Source organism: Leishmania martiniquensis, chromosome 8 (genome assembly GCF_017916325.1).
Source record: "Leishmania martiniquensis isolate LSCM1 chromosome 8, whole genome shotgun sequence".
NCBI classification, from domain to species: Eukaryota; Euglenozoa; class Kinetoplastea; order Trypanosomatida; family Trypanosomatidae; genus Leishmania; species Leishmania martiniquensis.
In genome coordinates, this window is record NC_090143.1 from 49,166 (window position 1) to 71,440 (window position 22,275).

Below are 22,275 nucleotides of genomic sequence, written 5' to 3' on the forward strand. Positions count from 1 at the left end.
TAGGCAACATGGTCAACCTGTTTCGCCGTAGGGGGAGGGGGGAGGGGCTCACTGGTGGTTGGGAAGGGCAGAGGGTAGGGGGCAGGTCGGGGGCAGTGGCGTGAGGCGCGCGTCCATGCTCGAGCTGCCCTCGCGCCCTTTTCGCCAAGTTGAGGCGCACACACAATGCCCTCTCAACGTTTCGTGCAATGCAATGATACCCTAACGGCACCGGGCGGCGCATACAGAGTGGTGCCGCTGCTGCTGCTGCTGCACCTCCCCCACTTCCTCCTCCTCCCCCTCTTCCTCTCCTTATCGTATGCCGGCCTCTCCTATGCGTCTTATCCACGGGGCTCATGGCACGTGGGGGTGCGTGTTCTGCGTCCCGTCCCAATGCGTTGCCCTCCGAGCACCTGACGTGAGAAGTGCTCATCGCCGTACTCGAGCTGCGTCACACTTCTTTTTGAGGGAAGCGCAGCTGAGTGATGAGTGTGGGGGAGGATGTCGTCCCCCGCACCTACCGAAAGGTTTCGAACGTGCTCGGAGTTCATCGGCGCGGTTTGCGCGCGGGAGATGCCCAACAGCCCGTGTGTACAGATGTGCATTCTCACTATCGGCTTCGATGTCGAGGGCGTCATTGCACAGCTGCTGCACCAAAGCATGACGCTGAACAAGGGCCACCAACGCGTCTACTGCGTGATCGTCCCTGAGCGTCTTCCGCCGGGTGCAATAACACGCTTCGCCAGCGCCATTGAGCGGCATCTGTTTCGAAAGGACGCAAAGCGAGCGGTAACCGGCCAGGCCCATGCATGTGCCGCAGCGACCTCTCGTCCCACGTCTCATACGCCGGTGATTGCTATTGAAGAGGGAACAACCACGAAAGAGCGCTGCGCCGCTTTTCAGCGCGGGGCAGTCGTGGTTCTCACCAGCCACTCTCTGTGCGCTGATCTACTGCACCGGCGGCTTGCGGTTGAGTTGGTTGGAATGACTGTGCTGGCGTTGCCCCACTCGCTGCTAGGCAGAGGGCGACTGCAAGATGCGCTGGCGCCACAGACAGCCTTCTGCGCTGAGCTGCTGCTGCGTAGTGGCGGCAGTGCGGCTTGCGCGCAGAGCCCCCCGCCCATCGTCCTCGTCTCAGATGCACCGATGCTGATGCAAAGTTTGGTGCAGCGGCATCACCTGGGGGCGGAGCGCTTCGCTCAGCAGCTGCACGTTGGCGATGTCCAACTGTTCCCAAGGTTCCGCCTGGATTTTGTGCGACACTTCGAAGAGCTCAGTCGTACGCAGCGACGCCCACTTGTCGTGGACCGTGTCGTGGCGCCCGTGGCACCAAGTGTCTTGGCCCTGGATGGCCTTCTTGCGAACATTGTGTTGGAGACGCTGCAGGAGCTGCAGCGGCTGGAGGAGCACCTTCAAAGGCGGCAAAGGGGCAGCGGTGACGACCCCCCTGCCGGGCCCTCAGCGGGGCGGGACTCGCGCACGAACACCGGATCTTTTGCCACCCGGCGTACGGCTGCTGCTGAGGAGGCGGATGAGGATGCCGCCGCGCTCCGCTTCCTGCCACGCACGAGGCTCACGGCGAATTCGGTACACGGCCGTCTCGGCTGCCGCAGCAACCGGCACAGTGACACGGCTGATGACACTAGTGCTACGTCGTACATCCGCCGCGGTTGGCGTGAAACGACGGAGCGCGATAGCAAGGGCATCCTCTTTAGGGGCATCAGCCAGGCGGCAGCTCTTTCAGTGGACTTCTCCGACCTTGACAGCGATTTGCGCGCTGCCGTTCGCCGTCACGAGTCCCAGTGGCCGTACCGCCTCCTTGTGGAGAGCCTGATCGACGTTCGGAGGCTGCGTCGTGCGGCGCGCGGCACGGCGTACACATTTCTTCTCGAGTTGGAGTCCGTGCTGGAACGTCGACGGCCGTGGCGAAGCGTCTACGGGACCGGCACCACGCCACCTGCTGCGCTGTGGACACTTTCCTCTTACTTTCACGATGTTGTCACGGTCGCAACGCAACGCATCGGGACAGTAGTGTACAAGCCCAGCGCTTCTTCCACCGCTCGCAGTGCTTCTACGGACGGTGCCGAGTCGCGTCCTGCCAGCACAGCTGAGACCGTGGCTGTGGTGGTGGGCAGCAGCAGTGACAGTGAGGAGAGGGAGGGAGGGGTGGAGATTGTTGCTGCGACAGGTGCTACTGCTCCTTCGCCTGGCCAGATGACGACCTCGCCGGGCGGGGCGCGGGTACCTCAGCTCATACCCAACACGGCGGAACGTGAAACCGATATGGAGGTGGTGGTGCGACTGGTGGTGAGCTGGTGTCGCACGGTGCTGCGCCGTCTCGCGCGTGAAAGCAGCGCCTCGACGAGCGCGTCAGCCTCTCACCCCGCGCTGCTTCTTCTTACCTTTGGCGCCAACGCCGTTGTGCGCTGCACGGAGCGCCTCACCAACTCGTTGGCGGCTTACCAGCAGTTGCAGCTTCGGCGATTCATGCGAGTGTACCAGGCCAAGTACGGCGTGGCTTTGACGGAGTTCGCCGAGGCCCAGCCGGCAGGTGAGGCGACGCCACAGCTCCCCACAGCGCTCTTCACGGGGGGAGAGGACGCCGCTATTGCTTTCAGCGACGGGGAGGGTGACGTGACAACGGACGAGGATAGCGGTGCGGACGGCCGCAGAGGTCAGGGTGCCACCGCTTTCACCCCGACACAGCGTGATGCACGTGCGTTGTACGCTGACGGGGCAGGTAACACCCACTTCGCGATGGCGGACACAGGCGCTTGCGCGTTTCACCAAGCCTTGCTTTCCCAACTGCCACCACTGCACGTCTGCAGCGGCGAGGGGGCAGACATGAAGTGTGGCGGTGAGTCTCAGCATACGGCACCGGCCACTCTCGCAGCGCCGCTCTTCCTGCTTGAAAGTGTGAGGGAGGGTGTCGTGATGCTGAGCCCCGATTGCCCTGACACCGATGAGGGATGTGGGGCCAACGCATCCGCCACACTGAAGCGCCTACCACGTGTGCTGGTGTACGATGCATCTGGAATGTCAGCAACAGAGCTGACCATGCTGCTGGACGGGTCGCACACTGCGCTGCAACTTACTGCCCCGTCGGCGGCAGCGCCGCAGATACTCGCAACGACCATCGATGATGCCAAGGGGACTGAGAGTAGCAGAGTCGTCTTGCGTGTCGATCGCGTTGTGTTAGCGCGCCAGGAGCTTGGCCTGCTGCGTCAGCTTGAGATGGCGCAGGACGAGCTGCCGACGGAGCGGCTCGCGCATATTAAAGTGCAGCTTATTACGACCAGCTTAGCAGCGCTAGACTTCAAGAAGACGGTGCAGGCGGAGCGGCAGGCCTTCGAGAGCCTCGCGCACACGAAAGCCACACTGACCGGAACGCTGCTCGTAGAGCGGGCGTCGTTGCGGCAGACGGAGGAGGCGCTGGAGAGCGGAACGCAGGTGGGACGCCGGCGCCCTGGTCTGCAGGGGAGCGGGACAGTGAGGCGGCCGACTGGGAGCTTCTTGCACATGCCCGCCCATCCGCCCCCGGAGGTGCCGTGCATCGTGTTCGATGAGCGCGAATTCCGTTCCTCATTGCCGTACCAGCTTTACTGTCGCGGTATGGAGCTCGTCCCGCTGACGCTGACGACGGCCGACTACGTCCTCTCCGCGGAGTACGCGGTGGAGCGTAAAAGTGTGCCGGACTACTTCCAGTCTCTCTTGTCTGGTCGCCTTCAGCATCAGCTTGCGGCGCTCTCCCGCAAGTATGCGCACCCTCTGTGCCTCATAGAGTTCCAACGCAGCATTCCATTTCAGCTGTCGCAAGGCCGCATCTACACCAAGACAGCAGGAGTTATGGCTGCCTTTCCTCGCGTCAGCTTTGTGTGGGCGCGCAGCCCTGCGCATGCAGCGGGTATGCTGGTGCTTCTGAAGAGGTCTGTAGCGGTCGCCAACGTGGACCCGGCGGATCCATCGCTCACAGGCACCTCTTTAGACCCTGCTAGCGCTGCGGACGCGGGCGGGGTAGCGATCGCCGCTGCGGAGCGGGAGACGGCACAGTATGCGGCGCGCGTCTTGTCAAAGCTACCGGGCATCACTCAGCGCAACGCGCCCCGTGTGATGGAGCTCTGCGGCTCGCTTATCGGCCTTGCCACGATCTCGAAGGACTCGCTGGTGGCCGTCATGGGTGAGGAGGAAGCAACGCGTCTTTACAGCTTTCTCCATGCCCCTTTCCATGAGCGGGTGGACTAAAGGGCTTCCCCTCGTCCCTTCTGTGCTTGGGATGGAAGGCGGACAGAATGGATGTGCGTGGTGGGGACTTACGCATCTTTCACGCGTATACCTCTGTGCTGCTGTGCACACAAACACCCGCAGGCAAGCATGCGCTTGCGCAGCCAGTGGCCATTCGCAAGTGTGCTGCTAAAGAATAGAAAGCGATACGGGGCGAGGGCAGGAGGGGCCGCGGCGGAGGAGGCGGCAGCGGCCCGGTGGTGGAGTGTAGAGGATCCTCCTGCCGCTGCCTGCTCGACTTGTCTCTCTTGGAGAGCGTGTCGTTACTTCTGCGCCTCTGTGTGGCTTCGTGCACCGCTGACCACGCCCACGTCAGCCGACGCGTCTGCTGGACGATGCGGAGCGTATGCCGCGAACGTGCAGCGATACGATGCGAGGCGACACACACACACGCACACCGTCATAATACCTGTGATCCTCAGGAGTGCGTGCGCTATGCTCGTGACAGTGACGGCGAGGGGCAGCCTTTCAGTCGGGCATGGACAGGTGGGCCCTTCCTCAAACGCGGCAGTATACGACCGCGCCATTCCAAAGCTCTGTTCATTATGCGTGGAGCCCTGAGGCTCTCTGGCCGACGCTTCCGCCTCTGGCTGATTACACTCTGCTCTTCCTCTTCGCGCCCGTCTTCTTTGCCTTTAGCTTCTACAGGGCGGAGTCGCCTACACTTCCTCGCGGTGTTGTGAAAGTGCACGCGAGCGTGCTTTAGCTGCGGGCTTCTTTCTTTTTTTTATGTGTATGTGTGTGACACTTTCCCAGCATTGTATTAAACCAAAGCGTAGCCGCCTTTCTTTCTATACCCTTCTTGCCTCCGCCCGCGCTCTCCCCTCTTTCTCGGGAGAGGGCTCGGCTGCCCATCCTGATTGGCAAGAAAGCTGCGTTCAGTGAGACAGACGCGCGTGCTGTCGTCCATATTGACCGCCTCGCTGCTCATCTCCATTACTGCCACTGAACCACACGTACGCATGACAAATAGCAGCACCAAGCCATCTGCATTCTCGTCGCCCTCGACTACCTGAACAAGATGCAGCCACGACGCTCAAAGGTGGCCCCGGACCCGCTCCTCTACCCGGAGCAGATGCCCACGATGGCGGCCGCAAGTCGCTTGCTGCCGTCGCCGAACGCGTCCGTGTATTGTGCTTCTACAGTGAAGCCCTTCTCGTTGCCAGGGCCGCTGATGTCAAAGGAACGTCGGGAGCACCCCCGAAATGGAGCGCAGTATCCGCCGCGGTACGCCGGCGTCGTATCACCGGTGATGTCGCCGGGTACCGCCGCCCGTGGCGGTGTGGCGGAGGTCTTCTCGCCGAGCCTCAACGTATACCGTGCTGGAAGCAGCAGAATGACCTTCAGCATCGCTCCTAGGACCACCGTAGTCGTGAGCAATCACGTCACGAATACCGGCGCTGTGGTAAGGCTGGAGCAAGTGGACTACAGCAAGGCGATGCGCGCGTACCGCGTATGTCGGCAGGAGGGAGGCATTGTAGCTGAGGAGCAACCGCAAGGCTGGCGCGGTGGATCCACCCAGCCATCCACACCGCTGCCGCCGTCGCTGGCCGCCTCTTATGGAAGTGCCTCGAGCTACGTAGCGAGCCCAACTACGGCCTCGGGGAGCGCGAGCCCCAACGGCCACGTCAGTGACAGTGCCCGTAATGGCGAGGAGGCGCTCGGTCATAGCTCGGCTCCGTGGCGCCTAGTGCTCTTGCGGTTGTTCGGCGCTGCGGATATGGTGCTGCTCGCCGTCGCCGTGGCGTGCTTCCTGGTCTTAGTGTCGCGACTACGTGTCGCGGCATACGACCAGGGGGACAGTCAGAACACAGCGCCGTCGTCGTCCCTGGCGTGGCTGACGATGGCGCTGGCAGCGCTCACCTCTGGACGTGCCGTGGTGGACGAGGGCGCGGAAGCATGTGGCGTACGGCATGCTTCTGGTGAGGCGGTATTGGAAGGAGCCGCGCAGAGCCCTCGGGTGGCCTCATCGTTGTCAAAGACGGCCGCGACTTGTGTCACTGCCCCCAAGAGGGCGCTCTCAGCCTCCTATGCCCAGGCCACGGGCGCCCCGGCCTTGGATACGAGCCTCACTCTCACCCTGCTGGTGCTCTCCACCTTCCTATTGACGAAGCGGCTTGGTGGTGCACTGAGGCGGGTATACGTGGAGGAGATCCTCGTGATGCGTGGCGTTGGCCTGCAGCTCTCCGCGTACGACATTTTCAACACGCTGCGGTACCGCCGCTTCGTCGATCTTCTCATGCTTCGCTCATTAGTCATCCACGACGCGTTCTTACGTTATCAGCCGATCTTCTTCCTCTCCTCGTCCGTGGAGAACAAAGCGGAGCGGATTGTGTACTTCCCTGAGACGCTGCCGCGCCTGGCGGTACTGCGGCCCGTCTTGAACGGCATTCGCGGGGTGCTCTACGGGGAGCCAGAGGACGGGCCGAGTTTAGCAGAGATGGAGGAGAGGTGGAGGAAGTCAGTGAGCGACCTCACCGAGGGCGACTTCTTCACGGAGGACAGCTTTGCCGAGGACACGACGACCACGCCAGACGATGCGTGCTTGTCTGACGTGACAGATCGTGAAGAGGATTGAGAAGGGCATTTGTGTAAAGGGGGACGGCGAACTTGCTGGCCCCTACCCTGCATTCTTCCTGCTATCACCCTTCCCTTCCTTTGGCCGCTGCTGTCTTCGCTGTCCACCACGTTTTTTTTCACGCACAGCGCCTCTCTCTCTGGGCTCGCCGGAGCGCCCGTTGCGTGGAGAGGGGAGAGCGGAAGGGGGGAGGGCGTTGGTCTGACGCGCTTTGCGGCTTTGGTGCCTTTGAAGCGCCGCCGGTGATTTGCCCCCGACTCACTTCGCGCTCTCCTTTGCCCTGTGCGTGTGCGCGTGTCGATGTGCCGTGGGTGTGACTACTCATGCGTCTCTCCGTGAAGGTGAGTAGGGTGGCTCTGCTCCCTCTGCGCGTGGCAGGCGCGGAGGGAAATGTTTCAGGTATATGGACGTGCAGGTCGCAGCGGCGTGTGGGAGGGCCAGGGAGGCGCAGACGTACACGAACGGGTCCTCCTCTTTCCCCCTTTCCCTGAGGGAATGGTCGAGGAGGTGGTGTCGTGATGGCCCTCACCGCGCGTCTCCAGCCTCTGTCACATGAGATTGCTCTGCTCCCGAACGGCGAGCACTTCGCCTCTCACGGGGGTCTCTGGTGCTAAACGAATCTCATTGCCTTCCCCCCGCGCCCCTCCTCACCGTCTCGCCTTCCCCCCCCCCCCCCCCCCCCAAGGGCCGTCGCGTCGCGCTTTTGTTGGCTTTCGCGCTCTCCGCCTCCGCCCTTTATGCGTTGTGCCGTTCCCATTTTTTTTTGTTCTGCTTGCGTTGCCCAGAAATCGCCAGCGTAGACAAACGCACTTGCGGTTCTCAATTCTACCGCAGCGATCGGTCGATCCCACCGACCACACGAATCCAAAGGGCAGCCGGCTCTCCCGATACCCGATACAGTTTCCGGCTCCTCCGTCCAGCTTCTCGGGGCAGGCACCGCGTGCGTACCTCTCATTGCGTTTATGGAGAGGTGCTTCCTCAACCGCACCTGAACACACCGCTGCATCGGGCGCACAATAGATAAAGGAGGCCGTTTCGTGTAGCTGCACCGGCGGCGGTGTAACAGTGGAGAGGGGGCTAATGCTTCGGTATCTCCGCCTACGCTGCTTTGCTTGCTCACAACCGATACCCCTGTGGTGGAATGCGTGGGCAGCGCGTAGGGCAATATCCACTCGCCAGGCGGAGCGCCTTCGACGCTCGTCCAGCACACCAACGGCGGGAGGCGTCGCCACCTCCCGTGCACCACCTAGCGGCGAAATTCGATCCCGCCGCGTCGCGAGCGGATCAGCACAGCGGTCAGCGACGACGTCATTGTCGAATGGTGCCTCTGACACGTTCGCCAGTGCGCCGTCGGCGGCATCTGCCGGGCGCGCAAAGCATCTGCCGGGCCGGTTCAACCGTCTCACCGTGGAGCTGGGCTTTCTGGTTGCATTGTACCACTATGTGCTGGCGGAGGCTATTCACATCTACCTCACGTACCTCCTTCACTCGCACCGCTTAGGTATCGGCGACATGGGCAGCTGGCTGGGCACCGCGGGCGTGCCGGCGGATGGGTTTCTGAATGTTGGCCCAGTCGTGTACGGGCTGCAGCTGTCGCCACGGCTGTTTCTGAATCATCTCGTAGCGAATGCCTGCATGTACCCATCGATACCGCTCCAGCTGCGTTTTTGCATTGCGACGGCGCCGATTGTGCGCGCCCCATTTCAGGTGATCGGGCGGCTGCTGGGGGTGCCGAAGAGAGCCAGTGTGCCGAAGGCGCCACGCTCATCACCTGGTTAATAGAGAGGTAGTTGGCTGGAGCAAGAGGCCAACGAGAGGGAGCCCCTCAGTCAGGAGACGTGACGCATGCGTTAGGGTGTGTGTTTCGTAGCTTGCACTGAATTGCTCTCGCTCAAGTGTGCTGCCTGCGCACACGTGCGAGCTGCTGTTCTTCAGGCTCGCACACGACGCCTCGAACACTCGGCGCCAGTGCTCCCTCCGCTGTCTTCGCCGTCCACGCCCCGCTGTTGCTGATATCATCGCCACCTCTCGGATGAAGAGGGGCGGCGCGGGTATCCGCAGACATCTCCAGGTCATCACCGGATTCCTCCTCCACGTCGCTGCCTCTCTCTGAATCGTAGTTGCACTGACTCTGTACTGTGCGCCACCCTTCCGCTTCCCTCCCTCCACACATACACCCTCCCCCTTGCGGCGAGAGCCCAAAACGGGGTACCTCGTGCCATGCCGCTTTCTTCGCCCCTCCTCCCTCTCTTTGCGTCCTGCTCCATCCTCCCTCTCCCCCTTCGACCCTTATCACTGACCTCAACACACCACGCCTACGCGAAATAATCTCCCATCGATGGCACTCTCATGCACGCAAGCGCCCAGAGGTAAAACAGGCGAAAAAATCAAAGCGCCTTCCACGGCGCTCTTCTCCCTTGCCTGCAACCTTCACCTCCCTCCCTTCGCTGCCGCACCGAGAAGCGCGCGATCCGAGTCCGCACTCCGTTGCCCGACATCGTTCCCTCTTCCCGCCCCTTCCCTGTCCGTCACACGCACACAGCGGGCGGTGATCCGCGCCCGGCGGAGCGCACACCGAAAGACGCACGTGATTCCACAAACCTGTAAACATTCATTCGTTTGCGCTAATCTGCTGAGGGCATCTGACCACCAACTGCGTGACTGCTCTTGGCTCTCTGACGTGTAGCTGCGTTCCCGTTGCGGCGGCTTGGTGTGTGCTGTGTGCTGTAACCTCCCCTCCCCTCCTCCCTTCCTCTCCTTTTTTCTCGTTGTTTTCGCGACGTTCGGTTATCGCCCTCTCGAGTGTTTTTCCCTTTCCGTTTGCGCAGTCGATTTGCTGTTGTGTGTGAGATAAGTGTATCGACTCAAATGATTGTTTCACACACACACACACACACACTCACTCACTCCCTCACTCACGCTCGCGTTCCCTCGTTCAGATCTCCGACCTCTGTCTGTCTGTCTGTCTCTCTCTCTTTCGTTGTGTGTCTGCACGTCTGCGGTGTGTGACCTTTGCCATACTTCCGTTTTCGCTTCCTGCACTCTTCTTCTTTTTTTTTTGCAAGCTTCGTTTCTTCGCGCTCCCTTTCGCCCATTTCACCCTCCCCCCGTTCAACACTCTCCCTGCCCTCCCTGGACATGCCGTGGCAGCTGCGCCTCCTTACATTCCTATAGTCTCCTTTGCTTTTTTCTTCGTATTTGGACATACGCCTCCTCCTCAACCGTGCCTTGGGCACCGCAGCAAACATCCTTGTCCTCATCTGCTTGCCTTCCTCCCTCTCCCTCTTGCGACCTTATACTGCACTTCCCCTCCCTCTGACCCGCTTTCCGCACCCCCCCCCCACTCACCTCTCCCCTCATCGCTCGGAGCTTCTTGCGCGCTGGCCGGCTCTTTCATAACGGACAAGGGAGCGCTCCTCGTTCTTATCCTGAGTATTCCTGCCAAAGGCGCAAGAGCTTGGAGAGAGGGAGAGAGACGCAGTCGCACATAGACCGAGGCACAGTTACGTCTGCGTGGGTCAGAGGCATCGCTGGTGACCCGTGTCGGTCTCCCTCTTTTTGTACCGGCTTCTGTTTTCTCTACCTCCTCCCACGAGGAGGACTCTTGTGTCGAGGGGGGGTGAGGGGGACTGAGACGTACCCTCAAGTTGCGCACACGCCTATTCTTCTCTCCTCCATACGCTTCTGCGTCTGCCTGTCACACGGAGCTTTTAGAAGGGCGGCGCGCAACACTCGCAGCACACACCTGCCCACGCTCACACACAGAGGGAGACAGACGAGGGATAGACGGCGGAGGCGGCGGCGGCGGTGACTTTTGAGCCGACAAACGGGGAGGAGAGCCGTTCTGCTCATCTTTTCTGTGTGTGTGTGTGTGTGTTTGCGTGTCTGACATCGTTTCGCGTGGCTTCTATTCTACCGGAGTGCTCGTTGCCTCACCTTCTCCCCCCCCGCCTCCTCTTTTATTCGATCTCCTCCAGCATCCCGCGCGGGGGAGGAGGTGCCGCCGGGGATTCCCCCCTCTCTTTGCGTTCCTTTTTGTTTCCGTCGCTCTGCTTGCCGCTGCCGCCGCCGCCTTCTCCTTCTCGTCGTTACCCCTCCGTCTCATCCCCTCCTCCCCCTCCCCGCTTTACCTCTTCCTGTCTCTCCCTCTCTCTGCCATCTTGCGTGTAGCGGAGAGTGGTGGATTGCCAGCCCGAGCGTCCCTATCTATCTCTCCTTTGACCGCTGCGGCGCGTACCCTTTGGCCTTCGTTGCCGCCTCGCCCTCGCTGAAGGCGCGTCTGCCGGTGTCTGTCTGCGGGTGTAAATTTCCCCGTTGTATTTTCCTGCTGCCGCTTGTAACAGTGCTCCGCTTGCGCTATCACTTGTGCCTCTCTGTTTAGCCTCTTGAGCTCCCTTTGTTGGCTGTATTTTTCGGCTGCCACACTCTAACCGCTTTCATCGCTCCTCGGCTTTGTGAAAGATTCTCTTCGACTCGTGTCATCGCTCCCTCTCTCTCTGTGCGTGTGTATTCGCGTGTGAATTTTTTTTTACGTTCACGTGCATGAGTTTTCATTGCAGGCGCGCCCCTTTGTTTGTGTAGCTGCTCCCTTGCCTTGGGCTTTGTGTGCTGCGAGTCCTCGTTCGAGGAACCGTCTCCCTCCCACAACTTTGCAGGGCGGCTCATACACAGATACAGTTACCTTCGACGGGGCCCTTCTTCCCGCTTCTCACTTTCGCTCTCTGGGGTAACAGAAGCAGCAGCGGGTCGCCAGTATCCCAGGGTCCATTGTAGAACGAGGAGAGCCCCCCCTCCCTGCCCACAGCAGCATACAGTGAAAGATTTGTGCAGGGCACACGCACACACACACACACAGAGGCATACGTGGCGGTTGAAAACGCACAGACGCGCTCAACAGTGGAGCCGTTTGGGCGAGGTGTTGCGGCGCGAACGTGATTTTCTCTCTCCTCTGTGTACTGTTTCGCGCATGGGTGTGTCTCGACGCCAGCCCTGAGCGTCTCTCGGCAAAAGCGTTAGCCCTCACTCGTGCTTCTGCTCAAAATCTTTGATTTCTTCGACTTGTGGTGCTTTGCACCTCCGCTTTTTTCCTCATCTCGATCAGCTGAGCCTCTCCCCTTCTCCCCTCCCCTCCCCTCTCCGTCTCTGTCGTGCTACGGTTGTACCATAGGCGTATCTTTACTGGGGTGTGTTTGCTTGCCTACAACCCTTTCCCTACTCTCCTCCACCCCCCCTCCCCTCCCATCTTCTTCACCTCAGTGTGCCGCTGCGCTCGCACCCTTGTCTCTTCCAGTCGAACTATCGAGCGCACGTGCCCTTTAACTTTGCCTCGAGTAGTCGTGGTCTCTATTTCTGCGCGTTGTCCCTCCCCCCTCCTCTTCTCCCTTCTCCCCCCTCTCTCACATCTTCCGCCGTCTCCCCCCTCCTCTTCGTTTCTCTTCTATCACTTTTCAGCTTGAGCGTGGTGGTTCGTAGCGCCTCTGCGCTGCACGTAATTGGCCGTCCATGCAGACCTCACACACTCTTGCACTTATTTCGGGCTTCTTGCCGCAACCGCCTTGCGCGATGATTGCAGCTGGTCCAGTTGTGCGGTGCGCCACGGAGCGGCGTGATTGCCTCGCCGCGAGTGCAACTCACAGCTTCACGGTGGAGCGGATTACGGCTCGCCATGCGCGTGAGAAGGGTGTGTGTCTCGCCCTCGCAGACAAGGTACAAGAGGTGATGGTGATAACGTGTCGCCCCGCTGGTCGTAAGGATGGCGCGCAGGCTGCACTAGAGGTAGCCATGTGGTGGGTCGACCGCTGCCTCAGGGTGGCTGCGGAGGAGGCCGCTGAAGAAGCGGCACCGCTGTTTTGTTGCATGAGGATCGTGGACGTCGCGGTGGAGAGGCTGATGCTCTACTCGAGCGAGGACTCACCAGTCTCTGGAGTACCGCCCTGCTTGCGTATGCGTATGCCCCGGTGCTTCCTCGCTCTGCAGCTGTTCCGTCTCTCAAAGCTGCGCCACGTGCAGCTGTCCCCATCTGTTCGCCGTCGGATCGTTGAGCTCGATGTTTGGTCATGCCTGCGCTGGCCGCAGTCGGACGTGAACTCGCTCCTCACCAGCTTGCAGTCACCGCTTCGTGCGGTTCGTGTAGCGACGTGCTCCGTATCTCCTGTGAAGCTGCTCAACAAATTTCACGCGTCCTTGCGGGTGGTTTACCTGTTCCGTCGAACGTCCGCTCTCCGCGACCCGACCGACACGCGCGTGCCCGTCAACATCGAAGACGAGGAGTACGAGGAGGAAGAGAGCAACCAAAGCCCGTCTCTCATGCCCGGCGGGTGTGCACCTGCTGCCGCCCAGAAATCCAGTTTGCTCCCTGAGGCGGCACAGACTATCTCGCCGCTACCACCCACCGCCGCGCCATTGACGGCGCTGCACACAACGCCCACCACGACCAGTGTCTCCGGTACGCGAGGCCGGCGGACCAAGCGCGTACGCCTCTCCGCGGCCGCTGCGGTAGCCCCGGTGCTCGAGGAGCTCTACGTAGAAAGCTCGTCCCGGCGATCAATGCCACGCTGGGTGGAGACGTGCACGCGCCTGAGGCACGTGACGCTGCGCAACTGCGCCTATAGTCGAGTGGACTCACTGCGCTTCGCCCGCGCGCTCACAAGCGTCGTGCTCGAGGGGTGTGGCAACTTCGTCGGGTTCGACATCTTTCGCAGCTTTCCTCAACTGCAGTCAGTCACCGTGAAGAGCTGCGCTCTACTGCGCGACCTCTACTGGCTGCCTCGACTGACGGGTGCGCTGCGCTCCTTGTGTATTCACCATACGTCGTCCGCGTCGCTCACCGCTTTTGCGTCCGCGGCGTTTCTTGGGGCGGGGCTCAGCGGGCTGGAGCAGCTGAACCTCTCTATCCCGAGCCTGCACGCACTACGGCCCTTCATGTCGCCAGCCGCGGCTTCACTGCGTGAACTGACTCTCTTCGCCTGCTTAAATTTGAACGGCTTCGCAGACCTTCCTCCGCTGCCTGTCTTGGAGAAGGTGGTGATCACTGGCAACCGCCACATGCAGAACTTTCTCTGGCTGGCGAAGTCACCCCGCGTCGTCGAGGTGCGTGCAACGCAGTGCACACAGCTGACATCCATGGCTGGACTGGACGCGCTGCACCTGCTGCGCGTACTTGACATCAATGGATGCCAGCAAGTTCGTGGAATCGCCCCACTCGCCGAGTGCCGCTCCCTAACGTACCTCGACGTGTCGCATTGCGGACTGCTGACCAGAGTATCTGCGCTCAAAAAGCTCCCGCGCCTCCAATACGTGCTAATGCACAACTGCACGTCGCTGGCCAAGGACTTTGGGTGGATCGAGGGCTGCCCGAAGCTGGTGGAGCTGATGGTGCCTGGACCGGCCTGGATCGAGCCGGCAGCGAATGTGCTGCATCACCTCGGCCGCTGCGATGTAACCCTTCGCTGATACAAACTGAGGACCATGGAAAACGCAAGTGAGGCGGTATCAAGAGACGAAGCGCCACCGTGACAGCTCCTCACCTCCCTCCCTCCCTCCTTCCTAACTTACCTCTCCGTCTCTGCTGCTTCCTGAGGCGGCGGCGGAGGCCGCCGCCGCACCAGCCGCGAGCGAGTCAGTAAGAGGCAGCGTTTCTAGGGTATGCGGATCTCTCCCTCAGTGCCATTACTGCTTCTGTCGGCTCCTCCACCGGCGCTTCACGGCTACACCCCATCTCCCTGTCATCCACCACGATGGTGTCTGCGGCGAGATTTTTCAACTTCTCATCTCCCCCTCAGCTTCAGGCAATCGGGGGAGAAGATGTGAGCAGCAACACACTACTCCCCCCCCTCCCCTTCCGCTGGCACACCGGTTGTGTCCGCTCACGTCCCCGTTTCCACTCTGTCGCGGTTGGTGTCGCTGGCGCCGGCGCTTTCACGTGCGGTGGCTTGCTGCCACCTCCTCAAACCTTCACTGCTCTGCTTCTTTTACGCTCTCCAATTCCCTTGGGATGCAGCTCAGCATCCACCTCGATTTTGCTATCTGAGCACCGTTTTGGCGGCCTCCTTTCAGGCTCCTCCTCCGTCCCCGCATGCCCATCTGCGTGTCGCCGTTAACGCGCGTGTGCGTGCAGTTGCGTGTATGTCCCTCCATCCTCTTGGTGGCTCTCTGTCTCCGTCTCTGCAGCTATCGCTTACCCCTTCTCACCTTCGCTTGCCCCTGTCTCCGTGACAACGCTCTCCCCTGTGATGGGCGCCCGCCTCCGCTCCTGTCGCCTCTCTGCGTCGGCCTGAGGTTGCTGTACTAAGGCTCTCCCTCCTCTCCTCTCTTGTTGCGCTCCCTCTCGCACGCGCTGCACTCCTCTTCTCCCTCTCCTTCATCTCTCTGCATCAGTGCGTTGCTGGTGGTGGAGAGCCCCAAGAGGGTGCGTCACTGCTGTGTTCGGGGGCATGCCATTCCTCCTCTCTTATCCCCTTCTCCGTAGTATTACCCCCCCCCACCACCCACTCCACCCCCGCCGCTGCTGCACTGAATGTGCGGTTTGCGCCTCGCGTTTTTCCTGTGCGTGCGTGCGCCTCTCTCTCTGTTTCGCTCTCGTATTTATGGCCGCTCTCCCCCGTTTTGTGCTCGTCTGTTTAAAAGACCCGTCCCTCTGAGTCCACTAGCGAGATGGGACTGCAGCTCTCTCTCTCTGAATCTGCCTGTTAAGCTCTCTTCCACTCCTTCCCCCTCCCTCCCCCCCCACACACACACTTTCTTCCCCCTCGCGCGTCTTCTGTTCATGCCCCGGTGCTCGGCGGAGGCGTGCAAGCCGCTCCCACCCCGCACCCTCTTTCTGCCCCTGTCACCCTCATCCCACTCGCACAAGTCAATCGAGAAATTTATGCGCTCCTCCTCCCCCCTTCCCTTTCCTTGACAAAGCGTGGGTCGCGTCTTTCCCCTGTCGCTGCTGTTGCTCCTCCAGCCATGTGCAGCGCCCCTTCACTGCCCCCCTCCCCCCTTCTTCATGTAGCGAGGCGCTGTGTATGCACCTGCGTCAGGAACACATACACAACGTGGGCCGTTTCGAATGCTTTCTGTGCATCTCCCGCTATTATCTGCATGGCCCTCTCTCACATCTTTTACCTTTCCCCAGCTGGCGGCCCTCCCCTCCCTCCCTCCCTCCACGAACCCTTCGCCTGCACCTCTTTGACTGAAGAAGCTGGGGGTGCCGGTGTTCGCTTGCGGAGAAGAGCGAGATACGGCGGGTGGGGGTGGGGCGGGATAGGCGCCGATCGCCACCTCGTAAACGGCTCACTCTTGTGTGCGTGCGCAGGTTCGACCTTTAGGTAGCAGCGCGAGATGGCCGCGGCGGCTGAGTAGCCACACAGAGAGAGAGAGAAAGAAAGCAGACACCCCGGTTGAGGGCGGGTGTGGCGGCAGTGAGCGTGCGCGTGGACGCTTGTTTATGATGTAGCGTCGATATTTGTTAGTGAGCAACTGAAGGACGACAGCACACAGCAGTGGAGGGAGAAAACGTGAAGGCGATGTGACGCTCGTCGTGGCACCCCCTTTTTTCACCCACTTGTCTTTTCGTTCCTCGCCTGACGTCTTGAGGGGGCGCGGCCGCACATCGCAGCCGGCATCCGGCGACCTCTACCAACACTTCACTCTTTTTTGCCTCCTACGCACATGTGAGCGCACACGCAAAGGCACAGCTCCTTTCCCCGCTTTTTTTTTTGCGACGAGAGCTCCTCCTCTCCTCTCTCGCTCCCGAGGCGATTCGGCTGTAGTCCACTGTTGCTGTTCTCCGGCGGCTGTGGCACACGTGACGGATGGGGATGGGTGGACGCTGCAGCTCTTGCACCTGGGTGGTGTATTGCTCAGTGTTGCACTGCATCTGTTCACGAATCTCTCTCTTGCTAAGTATCGGCGTTTTTCTTTTTGCTCTGGGAGGGGCTCGCCCTCCGGTGCCGCTCACCCCCCTTCCCCTCGCCCACGCACTCCCCCCCCAAGCTTTGATATTGTCTTCCGTTGCCTCCTTTATTCCTTTCCAGTCCCCGCCCTTTTGTGTGTGTGTGTGTGTGTGTGAGGGCGTCGATGGTGGCGCGCGACCCGCGAGAGCTTTTTCTTCCATCGGCTTTTCTCTGACTCGGACTGCCGCCTCTCTCCTCCTTGTCACCCTTCCCCCCATCTGGTGCGCGTGCGGACTTCGCTCATATGTAGCTAGCCGCACTTTAATCTTTTTTTGTATTCCCGTCCTCAAACTTGCGCCTTCTTTTCGTCCCCCTTCCCCCCTCACGTTACTTGGCCCCCGCCCTGTGTGTTGCCGCAAGGGGGTGCAGCACCCTCCTCTGCATCCCCTCTCTCTCTGGAGGTCTGTCAATGGAGGCCGAGGACTCGCACACGCCCCTCTCCCTCTCTCGGGGAACCGCTGCAGACTCTTTGGTGCCGGCGTACGTGTGTAGGCTGGCGCCATGCTGAAGAGGTATGCGGTCACGATCACGCTCGCGCACGTGCTCGCTGCGAATACTGCGGACGAGGTACCCAAAATCTCCCTTCACATCCCACCCGGTGAGCAGATGGGGTACATGCGTCATGGACAGGGCGAGAACTTGTTACGTCACGCCGCATCGATTCCTTCAGGCATCACTGTAAAGAGTTCGCGAGCCGTTTAACAGAATTCCGTGAATCGATGTTGGAAAGAGGTACGGCATGCATGCAGGGCGTGGGGTGTGCGAGAGCCATAACCTAAGGCTGGCCACCCCCCTGCCTCAGCTAATGCGGCACGCACCTCCTATTACCTCCACGACTGGGGCCACCTTCACACGCGAGCAGGGCCTTCTGTGCGGCCCCTTCTGGACCAAGGCGCGAGGTGCACCAAAGTCCCGTCTGGCGCCGATTGCTCTGCATGTATCCCACGAAGGGGTGCTAAAGGACGAGAGGAACCCGCTAACTACATGGTCCCAGTCGACGGCATGTGAGGGCCTGCATCACAGGCCTGTGCTTTCACTGTAGGGTCGAAGAGACGGGAAAGATATGGCTGCGTGCGTCTGTTCACTAACTTGCTCGGATTGGACGCGCTGACTTGTCTATATTCACACCATTCATCGTCGCTCGGTGACCTGGTGGCACCGTTATACCCAGACGCATGCTCACGCCTATGCTGTGAGCGCCATGAATGGAGGACGCCATCGCCAGCGCCCCCTGCACCCTCCCCACTTCTATTCGCCGTTGATCACCTCCGGCGCCTTTGCAGCTCACTGTGCGTGTCCACCGGTGCAGTGAGGGGCGCGAATCTATCAGTTACTCTTTCCACTTGGCTCTCCTGCCGTATTGGAGAGAAAAAATTTTCTTTTTCGTATGCCGGTCTTGTAAGCTCTGTTGGCCGATCTCGGCATCGGCGTGTCTTCAAAGCACTGTGGTGTGTTGTCCCCCCTCCCCCTCCCCTCTACCCCCTCCAGAGTGTGCTTCCCTGTCTGCGTATGCGCGCGCTTTTCCCTTTCTTATGCCTCTTACTCTCACAACGAGCTGTCAAGCACACTGCCGTGTGCAAGCAAACACACGCACGCGTATGTGCGCCCTAGTATACACCCCCATCGCCTCGCGTAACTTCACCGCTTACGGGCTTCGATCTTCTGATGCTGTTGTTGTTCTGTGATGTGTCCGCATTGTGTTTTCTTTGTTCACGTACTTGCCGATGCCTTCGACGGCCCCCTTTTTGCCCTTTTTTTTGCGGCGTGTCTGCTCGTGAATATTCTTACTCGCTAAAAATCTGTGTTGACTACCCCCACACACACACACACACATCTCTCCCTCCAACGCCCCCTCCTCTTTCCTCTCCTATCACCCTCCCCTCACCACTATTCCATCTGGACTGACGCCCCCCACCATCCCCAGCGTCTCCCGCCCTTCCCGCCCTGCAGCCACATTTCCCCTCTGTCGCTTGCCCAACGCGCCAGCAGTTGAGGGGTGGCTGACAGGCAAGAGGTGCAGCATCACCGACACTCCTTCGGATACCCTTCCAGGGCGGCTGCGCGCCAACATAGCGTCAACCTTAGCCGCAGGTGGCGGTGAAAGAAAGCAGGAGCGTAGGTGTAGGCGCACGTGCGCTTCCGTCCCTACGCATACGTCCAGCAGGACCTCATATAGTAATGCGGCCGTTGTTGTTGTTGTCCCATCCCATCCCCCCCTCCCCCGATTCACGAGCGTCTACGGCCTTATTCACAGACTGGTGCTGCCCCCTCCCCCCGCCCACACACACACAGAGGGACATATGGGGCCGCCTTCACAAAGAGTCGCTTTTGTTCTCTTCTCAGTGTTGATGCGTGCGGGCACAGGTGTGGCTGTGTGTGTGTGTTCGCCCATGCATGGATACGTCTCCGCGTCTGCCGTGACGTGTGCGATGCGACCTTTCTCCGCCGCGCAACCTCCGCCTATCGCCCTGCAGCGCCGTTTTTCCCCCCTTTTTTTATGCACTCCCTTTTCCGTTTGTGTACGATTTTTGTCTCCGCTTCTCCTTCGTTGCGCGATGCTTCCGTCGGAGTGGTCTGAGAAAGGGGTGTCTGTGCAGGTCTCTCCTGTGCACACTTGCGACTCTGCTGCGTCCTCTCCCGCTCGCTCTCACCCACCCCCACCATGAGTATCACGGCAGCCCATTCACCCCTTACAAAGGCTGTCGCACGCGCGCACGCATGCCTTTGCCCCACACGCGTATGTAGCTTTCTTCCATTCACAGTACCGCGACGCGCAATACGCGCAGGCGATGCATGTGGAGGAGCCTCTTTCCTTTCGGGCTCCATCCATGCCGTTCCGTCAGGGCGTGCTGTGCGCGCCTCCCACGGCCGCTACGTCGCGTCGTTGGTGCGGCAGACAAAAGGGAATCGTTAGAGGACTGAAACAAAGATTCGTGCGACGGTCCCTCGATGGCACTTCGGCACACACCAACGCAAAAAAAAAGCACCGCAACACGCGAGGAGGCGAGAAAGGTGCGCAGTGCCACAACTGCGATCCAGTGAGCGTGCGAGTGGGTGTCGATAGTCGCCTGCCTCATGGGCGCCGGCATCTTATCCCACCTGCGGCGACTCCTGTGTATGATCCTCATCACTCTCTGACCCCCCCTCCCTCCCTCCCACCCCAATGCCACCCGAAGAACCGACGGGGGGAGAGGGACATTGCGCATGAGCTTTCCCTGGCCATCTCTCTCTCTGCTGACGTTAATGTTCGCCTCGTTTCCTCGCACTCACACGCACACGCGTCCCTCTCCTTCCGTCTAGTGAGGCAGCCTCCCTCTCCCATTGCCGCGTAACCGCTCCCACCTTCTTCGTCCCCCTATCGCCCCGCCCTCGTCTCCCGTTACACGGCAGGGGCTCTTTTTTTTTTACAATCTTCTTCCCGCTTCGGCGTCTCTCACACGTCCACCCCGATCCCCCTCCGCTCTCTTTGCCTCACCGGTGTGCCACCTCTGCTTCCCTTGTTTTGCCTCCGCTTTTCTTTAGCTGCTCTGATCCTCCGGCTCTCGCGCCGGCGTCTTCTCCGACGGTGGCCGTGCCGCGTTTAGCAAAGGAGGACGGATCGTGCAGGGCTGTGTGGGCGCTCGCGTGCATGCGGCGCATTTGTTCGGCTACCTGCGGGTGCTATACAATTTCAACGCCCCCTCCGCGAGGGGCGGGACGCATCTGTCGGCGCCAAGCATTGTGAACCACGTTAAACCAGCGAGTAGACACAACCCACACCTTCGCTTGTCATCCCTTCTTCCCTGCAGCTCGTCAGCCGCTCGTCGTGGTGTGCAAGCGCGAGGAGCAGCAGCAGAAGCAGGAGAAAAGGCTCAGGCTTATGCGCTGCGGCTCGCGTGAAGGAGTAACTGACAACGCTGACGTTTTACCCTCTGGGAGCGCCTTTTCCAACGGCCCAACACCATCTTCCCTCCCCGGCATGTGAGTGTGTGAGAGCGTCTTGGTGCGTCTCGCTTTTTCCTGCCCCCCCCCACTCCCCCACACACTCACACTCACACCATATATATACACGCATACACCCCAATAGTGCTGGTACAGCCAACATGTCCAGAAACGCAACGACTGTGCCGGGATTCTTCCCATACTTGGGATACATGCTGAAGGATGCTGGCAGCCGCTTGTCCCTCATCTCACACTACATGCGGACAAAGCGTCACCCCTACCCCATGATGCGGCACCAGAACACGCGCGCCTACCGCGGCATGCTGCCCTGGACACAAGGCGCCGGTTTCATTGCACCGAGCGCGTACGTCGTGGGCAATGTGGTACTCGGCCACAACGCAGTGATCTTTTACCATTCGGTGCTGCGCAACTACCACACGAAAAGCCCCACCATTGTCGGAGATCACACAGTTGTGATGGACCGTGCGACGCTAATGGGACAGATTCGCGTGGGGAACAACACCTACATCGGTGTCGGTGCCACGCTAGACTGCTGCGAGGTGCACGACCACGTGTACATCGGTCATGGCGCCTCCATCGCGCTAGGTGCTGTCGTCGAGAACAATGCAATTGTTGCAGCTGGCTCGGCGGTGCCGAAAGACGCTCGAGTGTACGCGGGGGAGCTGTGGGCGGGCAATCCTGCGCAGAAGATCGCAGATGTCAGCCCAGTCCAGTCAAGCGAAGTGGAGCACCTGATTCACGACCAGGTGCAGATAGGCAAGTCACACGCCAAGGCGATCCGAGACCACGTCGAACAAACGAGAGAGCTCGGCGTGGATTGGCTGAAAGAGGCGGTCGCGATGATGGAGGCGCAGCAGCAGCAGATGTCCGTCAAGCTGCCGATGGATATTCCGCTGGAGGCGCGTCGGTTCCTGCAGCCGCGTGTGCACATGCGCCGCCCGGAGATGCACATGCGCATGTCTTATCCGGTCAACCGCACCGCGCCGTGGATGCCAAAGTCAGGCGATCAGACCGCCAACGTGTGAGCGACAGCAGAGCGGCCGGTTGCTGACTGAGTGCATGTACCAATCCTATCGTCCTCTCAATGCCTAAGGGCCTCCTTAGTCAGTACTATACACTGCGTCTGTGCAGGCGCGTCTCTGCGTCGAGTGTGAGCGGTGTACTTCTCTCATCTCATCTCTGTTTCCTCGTCTCAAACGTTTTTTTATTTCAGATCTGTTTGCCGGAACACCATCCGGGTGGCGGCGGACGACGAGTGAGCGGTGCCGAGTCGGACTTCCCCTTTTCCCTCCCCCCTTGCCGCCGCGGACGGAACAGCGGAGTGCTGTGGCGACTGCGGGTTACGGCACAGAAGTGCAACAGAGTCAAAGAAAAGGGAGGCGAATAAAATGGAAGTCGTGGCACCACACGCGTCCCGCCTCGTTGCGCGCCGCCTCTCATTGGTGGCGTACGAGGCGTGGAAGGGCGGCGCAAAAGAGTGCGAGGCGGCCGAGTAGACTGCAGTTGGTGTCGGGCGTGCAGCGGATCTGTAGATATGGTGCGCAGAGTCACTGCTCC

The 22,275-nt window shown here is 60.5% G+C and overlaps 5 protein-coding genes across 5 annotated transcripts; all 5 read left to right on the forward strand.

Moving 5' to 3' along the window:
* Nucleotides 1-480: 480 nt before the first annotated feature.
* On the forward strand, nt 481-4,221 carry LSCM1_07154 (uncharacterized protein; the record flags this gene model as incomplete). Its single annotated transcript, XM_067324539.1, has 1 exon — nt 481-4,221. The coding sequence occupies one exon, from the start codon at nt 481-483 to the stop codon at nt 4,219-4,221; it is 3,741 nt and encodes a 1,246-aa protein (XP_067180896.1).
* Nucleotides 4,222-5,281: 1,060 nt separating this feature from the next.
* Nucleotides 5,282-6,838, forward strand: LSCM1_07155 (uncharacterized protein; the record flags this gene model as incomplete). The annotated part of the gene is made up of 1 exon (XM_067324540.1): nt 5,282-6,838. One exon carries the CDS (start codon nt 5,282-5,284, stop codon nt 6,836-6,838), a length of 1,557 nt encoding a protein of 518 aa, XP_067180897.1.
* A 1,080-nt stretch (nt 6,839-7,918) lies between these two features.
* On the forward strand, nt 7,919-8,617 carry LSCM1_07156 (uncharacterized protein; the record flags this gene model as incomplete). Its single annotated transcript, XM_067324541.1, has 1 exon — nt 7,919-8,617. One exon carries the CDS (start codon nt 7,919-7,921, stop codon nt 8,615-8,617), a length of 699 nt encoding a protein of 232 aa, XP_067180898.1.
* Nucleotides 8,618-12,340: 3,723 nt separating this feature from the next.
* On the forward strand, nt 12,341-14,290 carry LSCM1_07157 (uncharacterized protein; the record flags this gene model as incomplete). Its single annotated transcript, XM_067324542.1, has 1 exon — nt 12,341-14,290. The coding sequence occupies one exon, from the start codon at nt 12,341-12,343 to the stop codon at nt 14,288-14,290; it is 1,950 nt and encodes a 649-aa protein (XP_067180899.1).
* A 6,568-nt stretch (nt 14,291-20,858) lies between these two features.
* Nucleotides 20,859-21,743, forward strand: LSCM1_07158 (uncharacterized protein; the record flags this gene model as incomplete). The annotated part of the gene is made up of 1 exon (XM_067324543.1): nt 20,859-21,743. One exon carries the CDS (start codon nt 20,859-20,861, stop codon nt 21,741-21,743), a length of 885 nt encoding a protein of 294 aa, XP_067180900.1.
* Nucleotides 21,744-22,275: the final 532 nt, after the last annotated feature.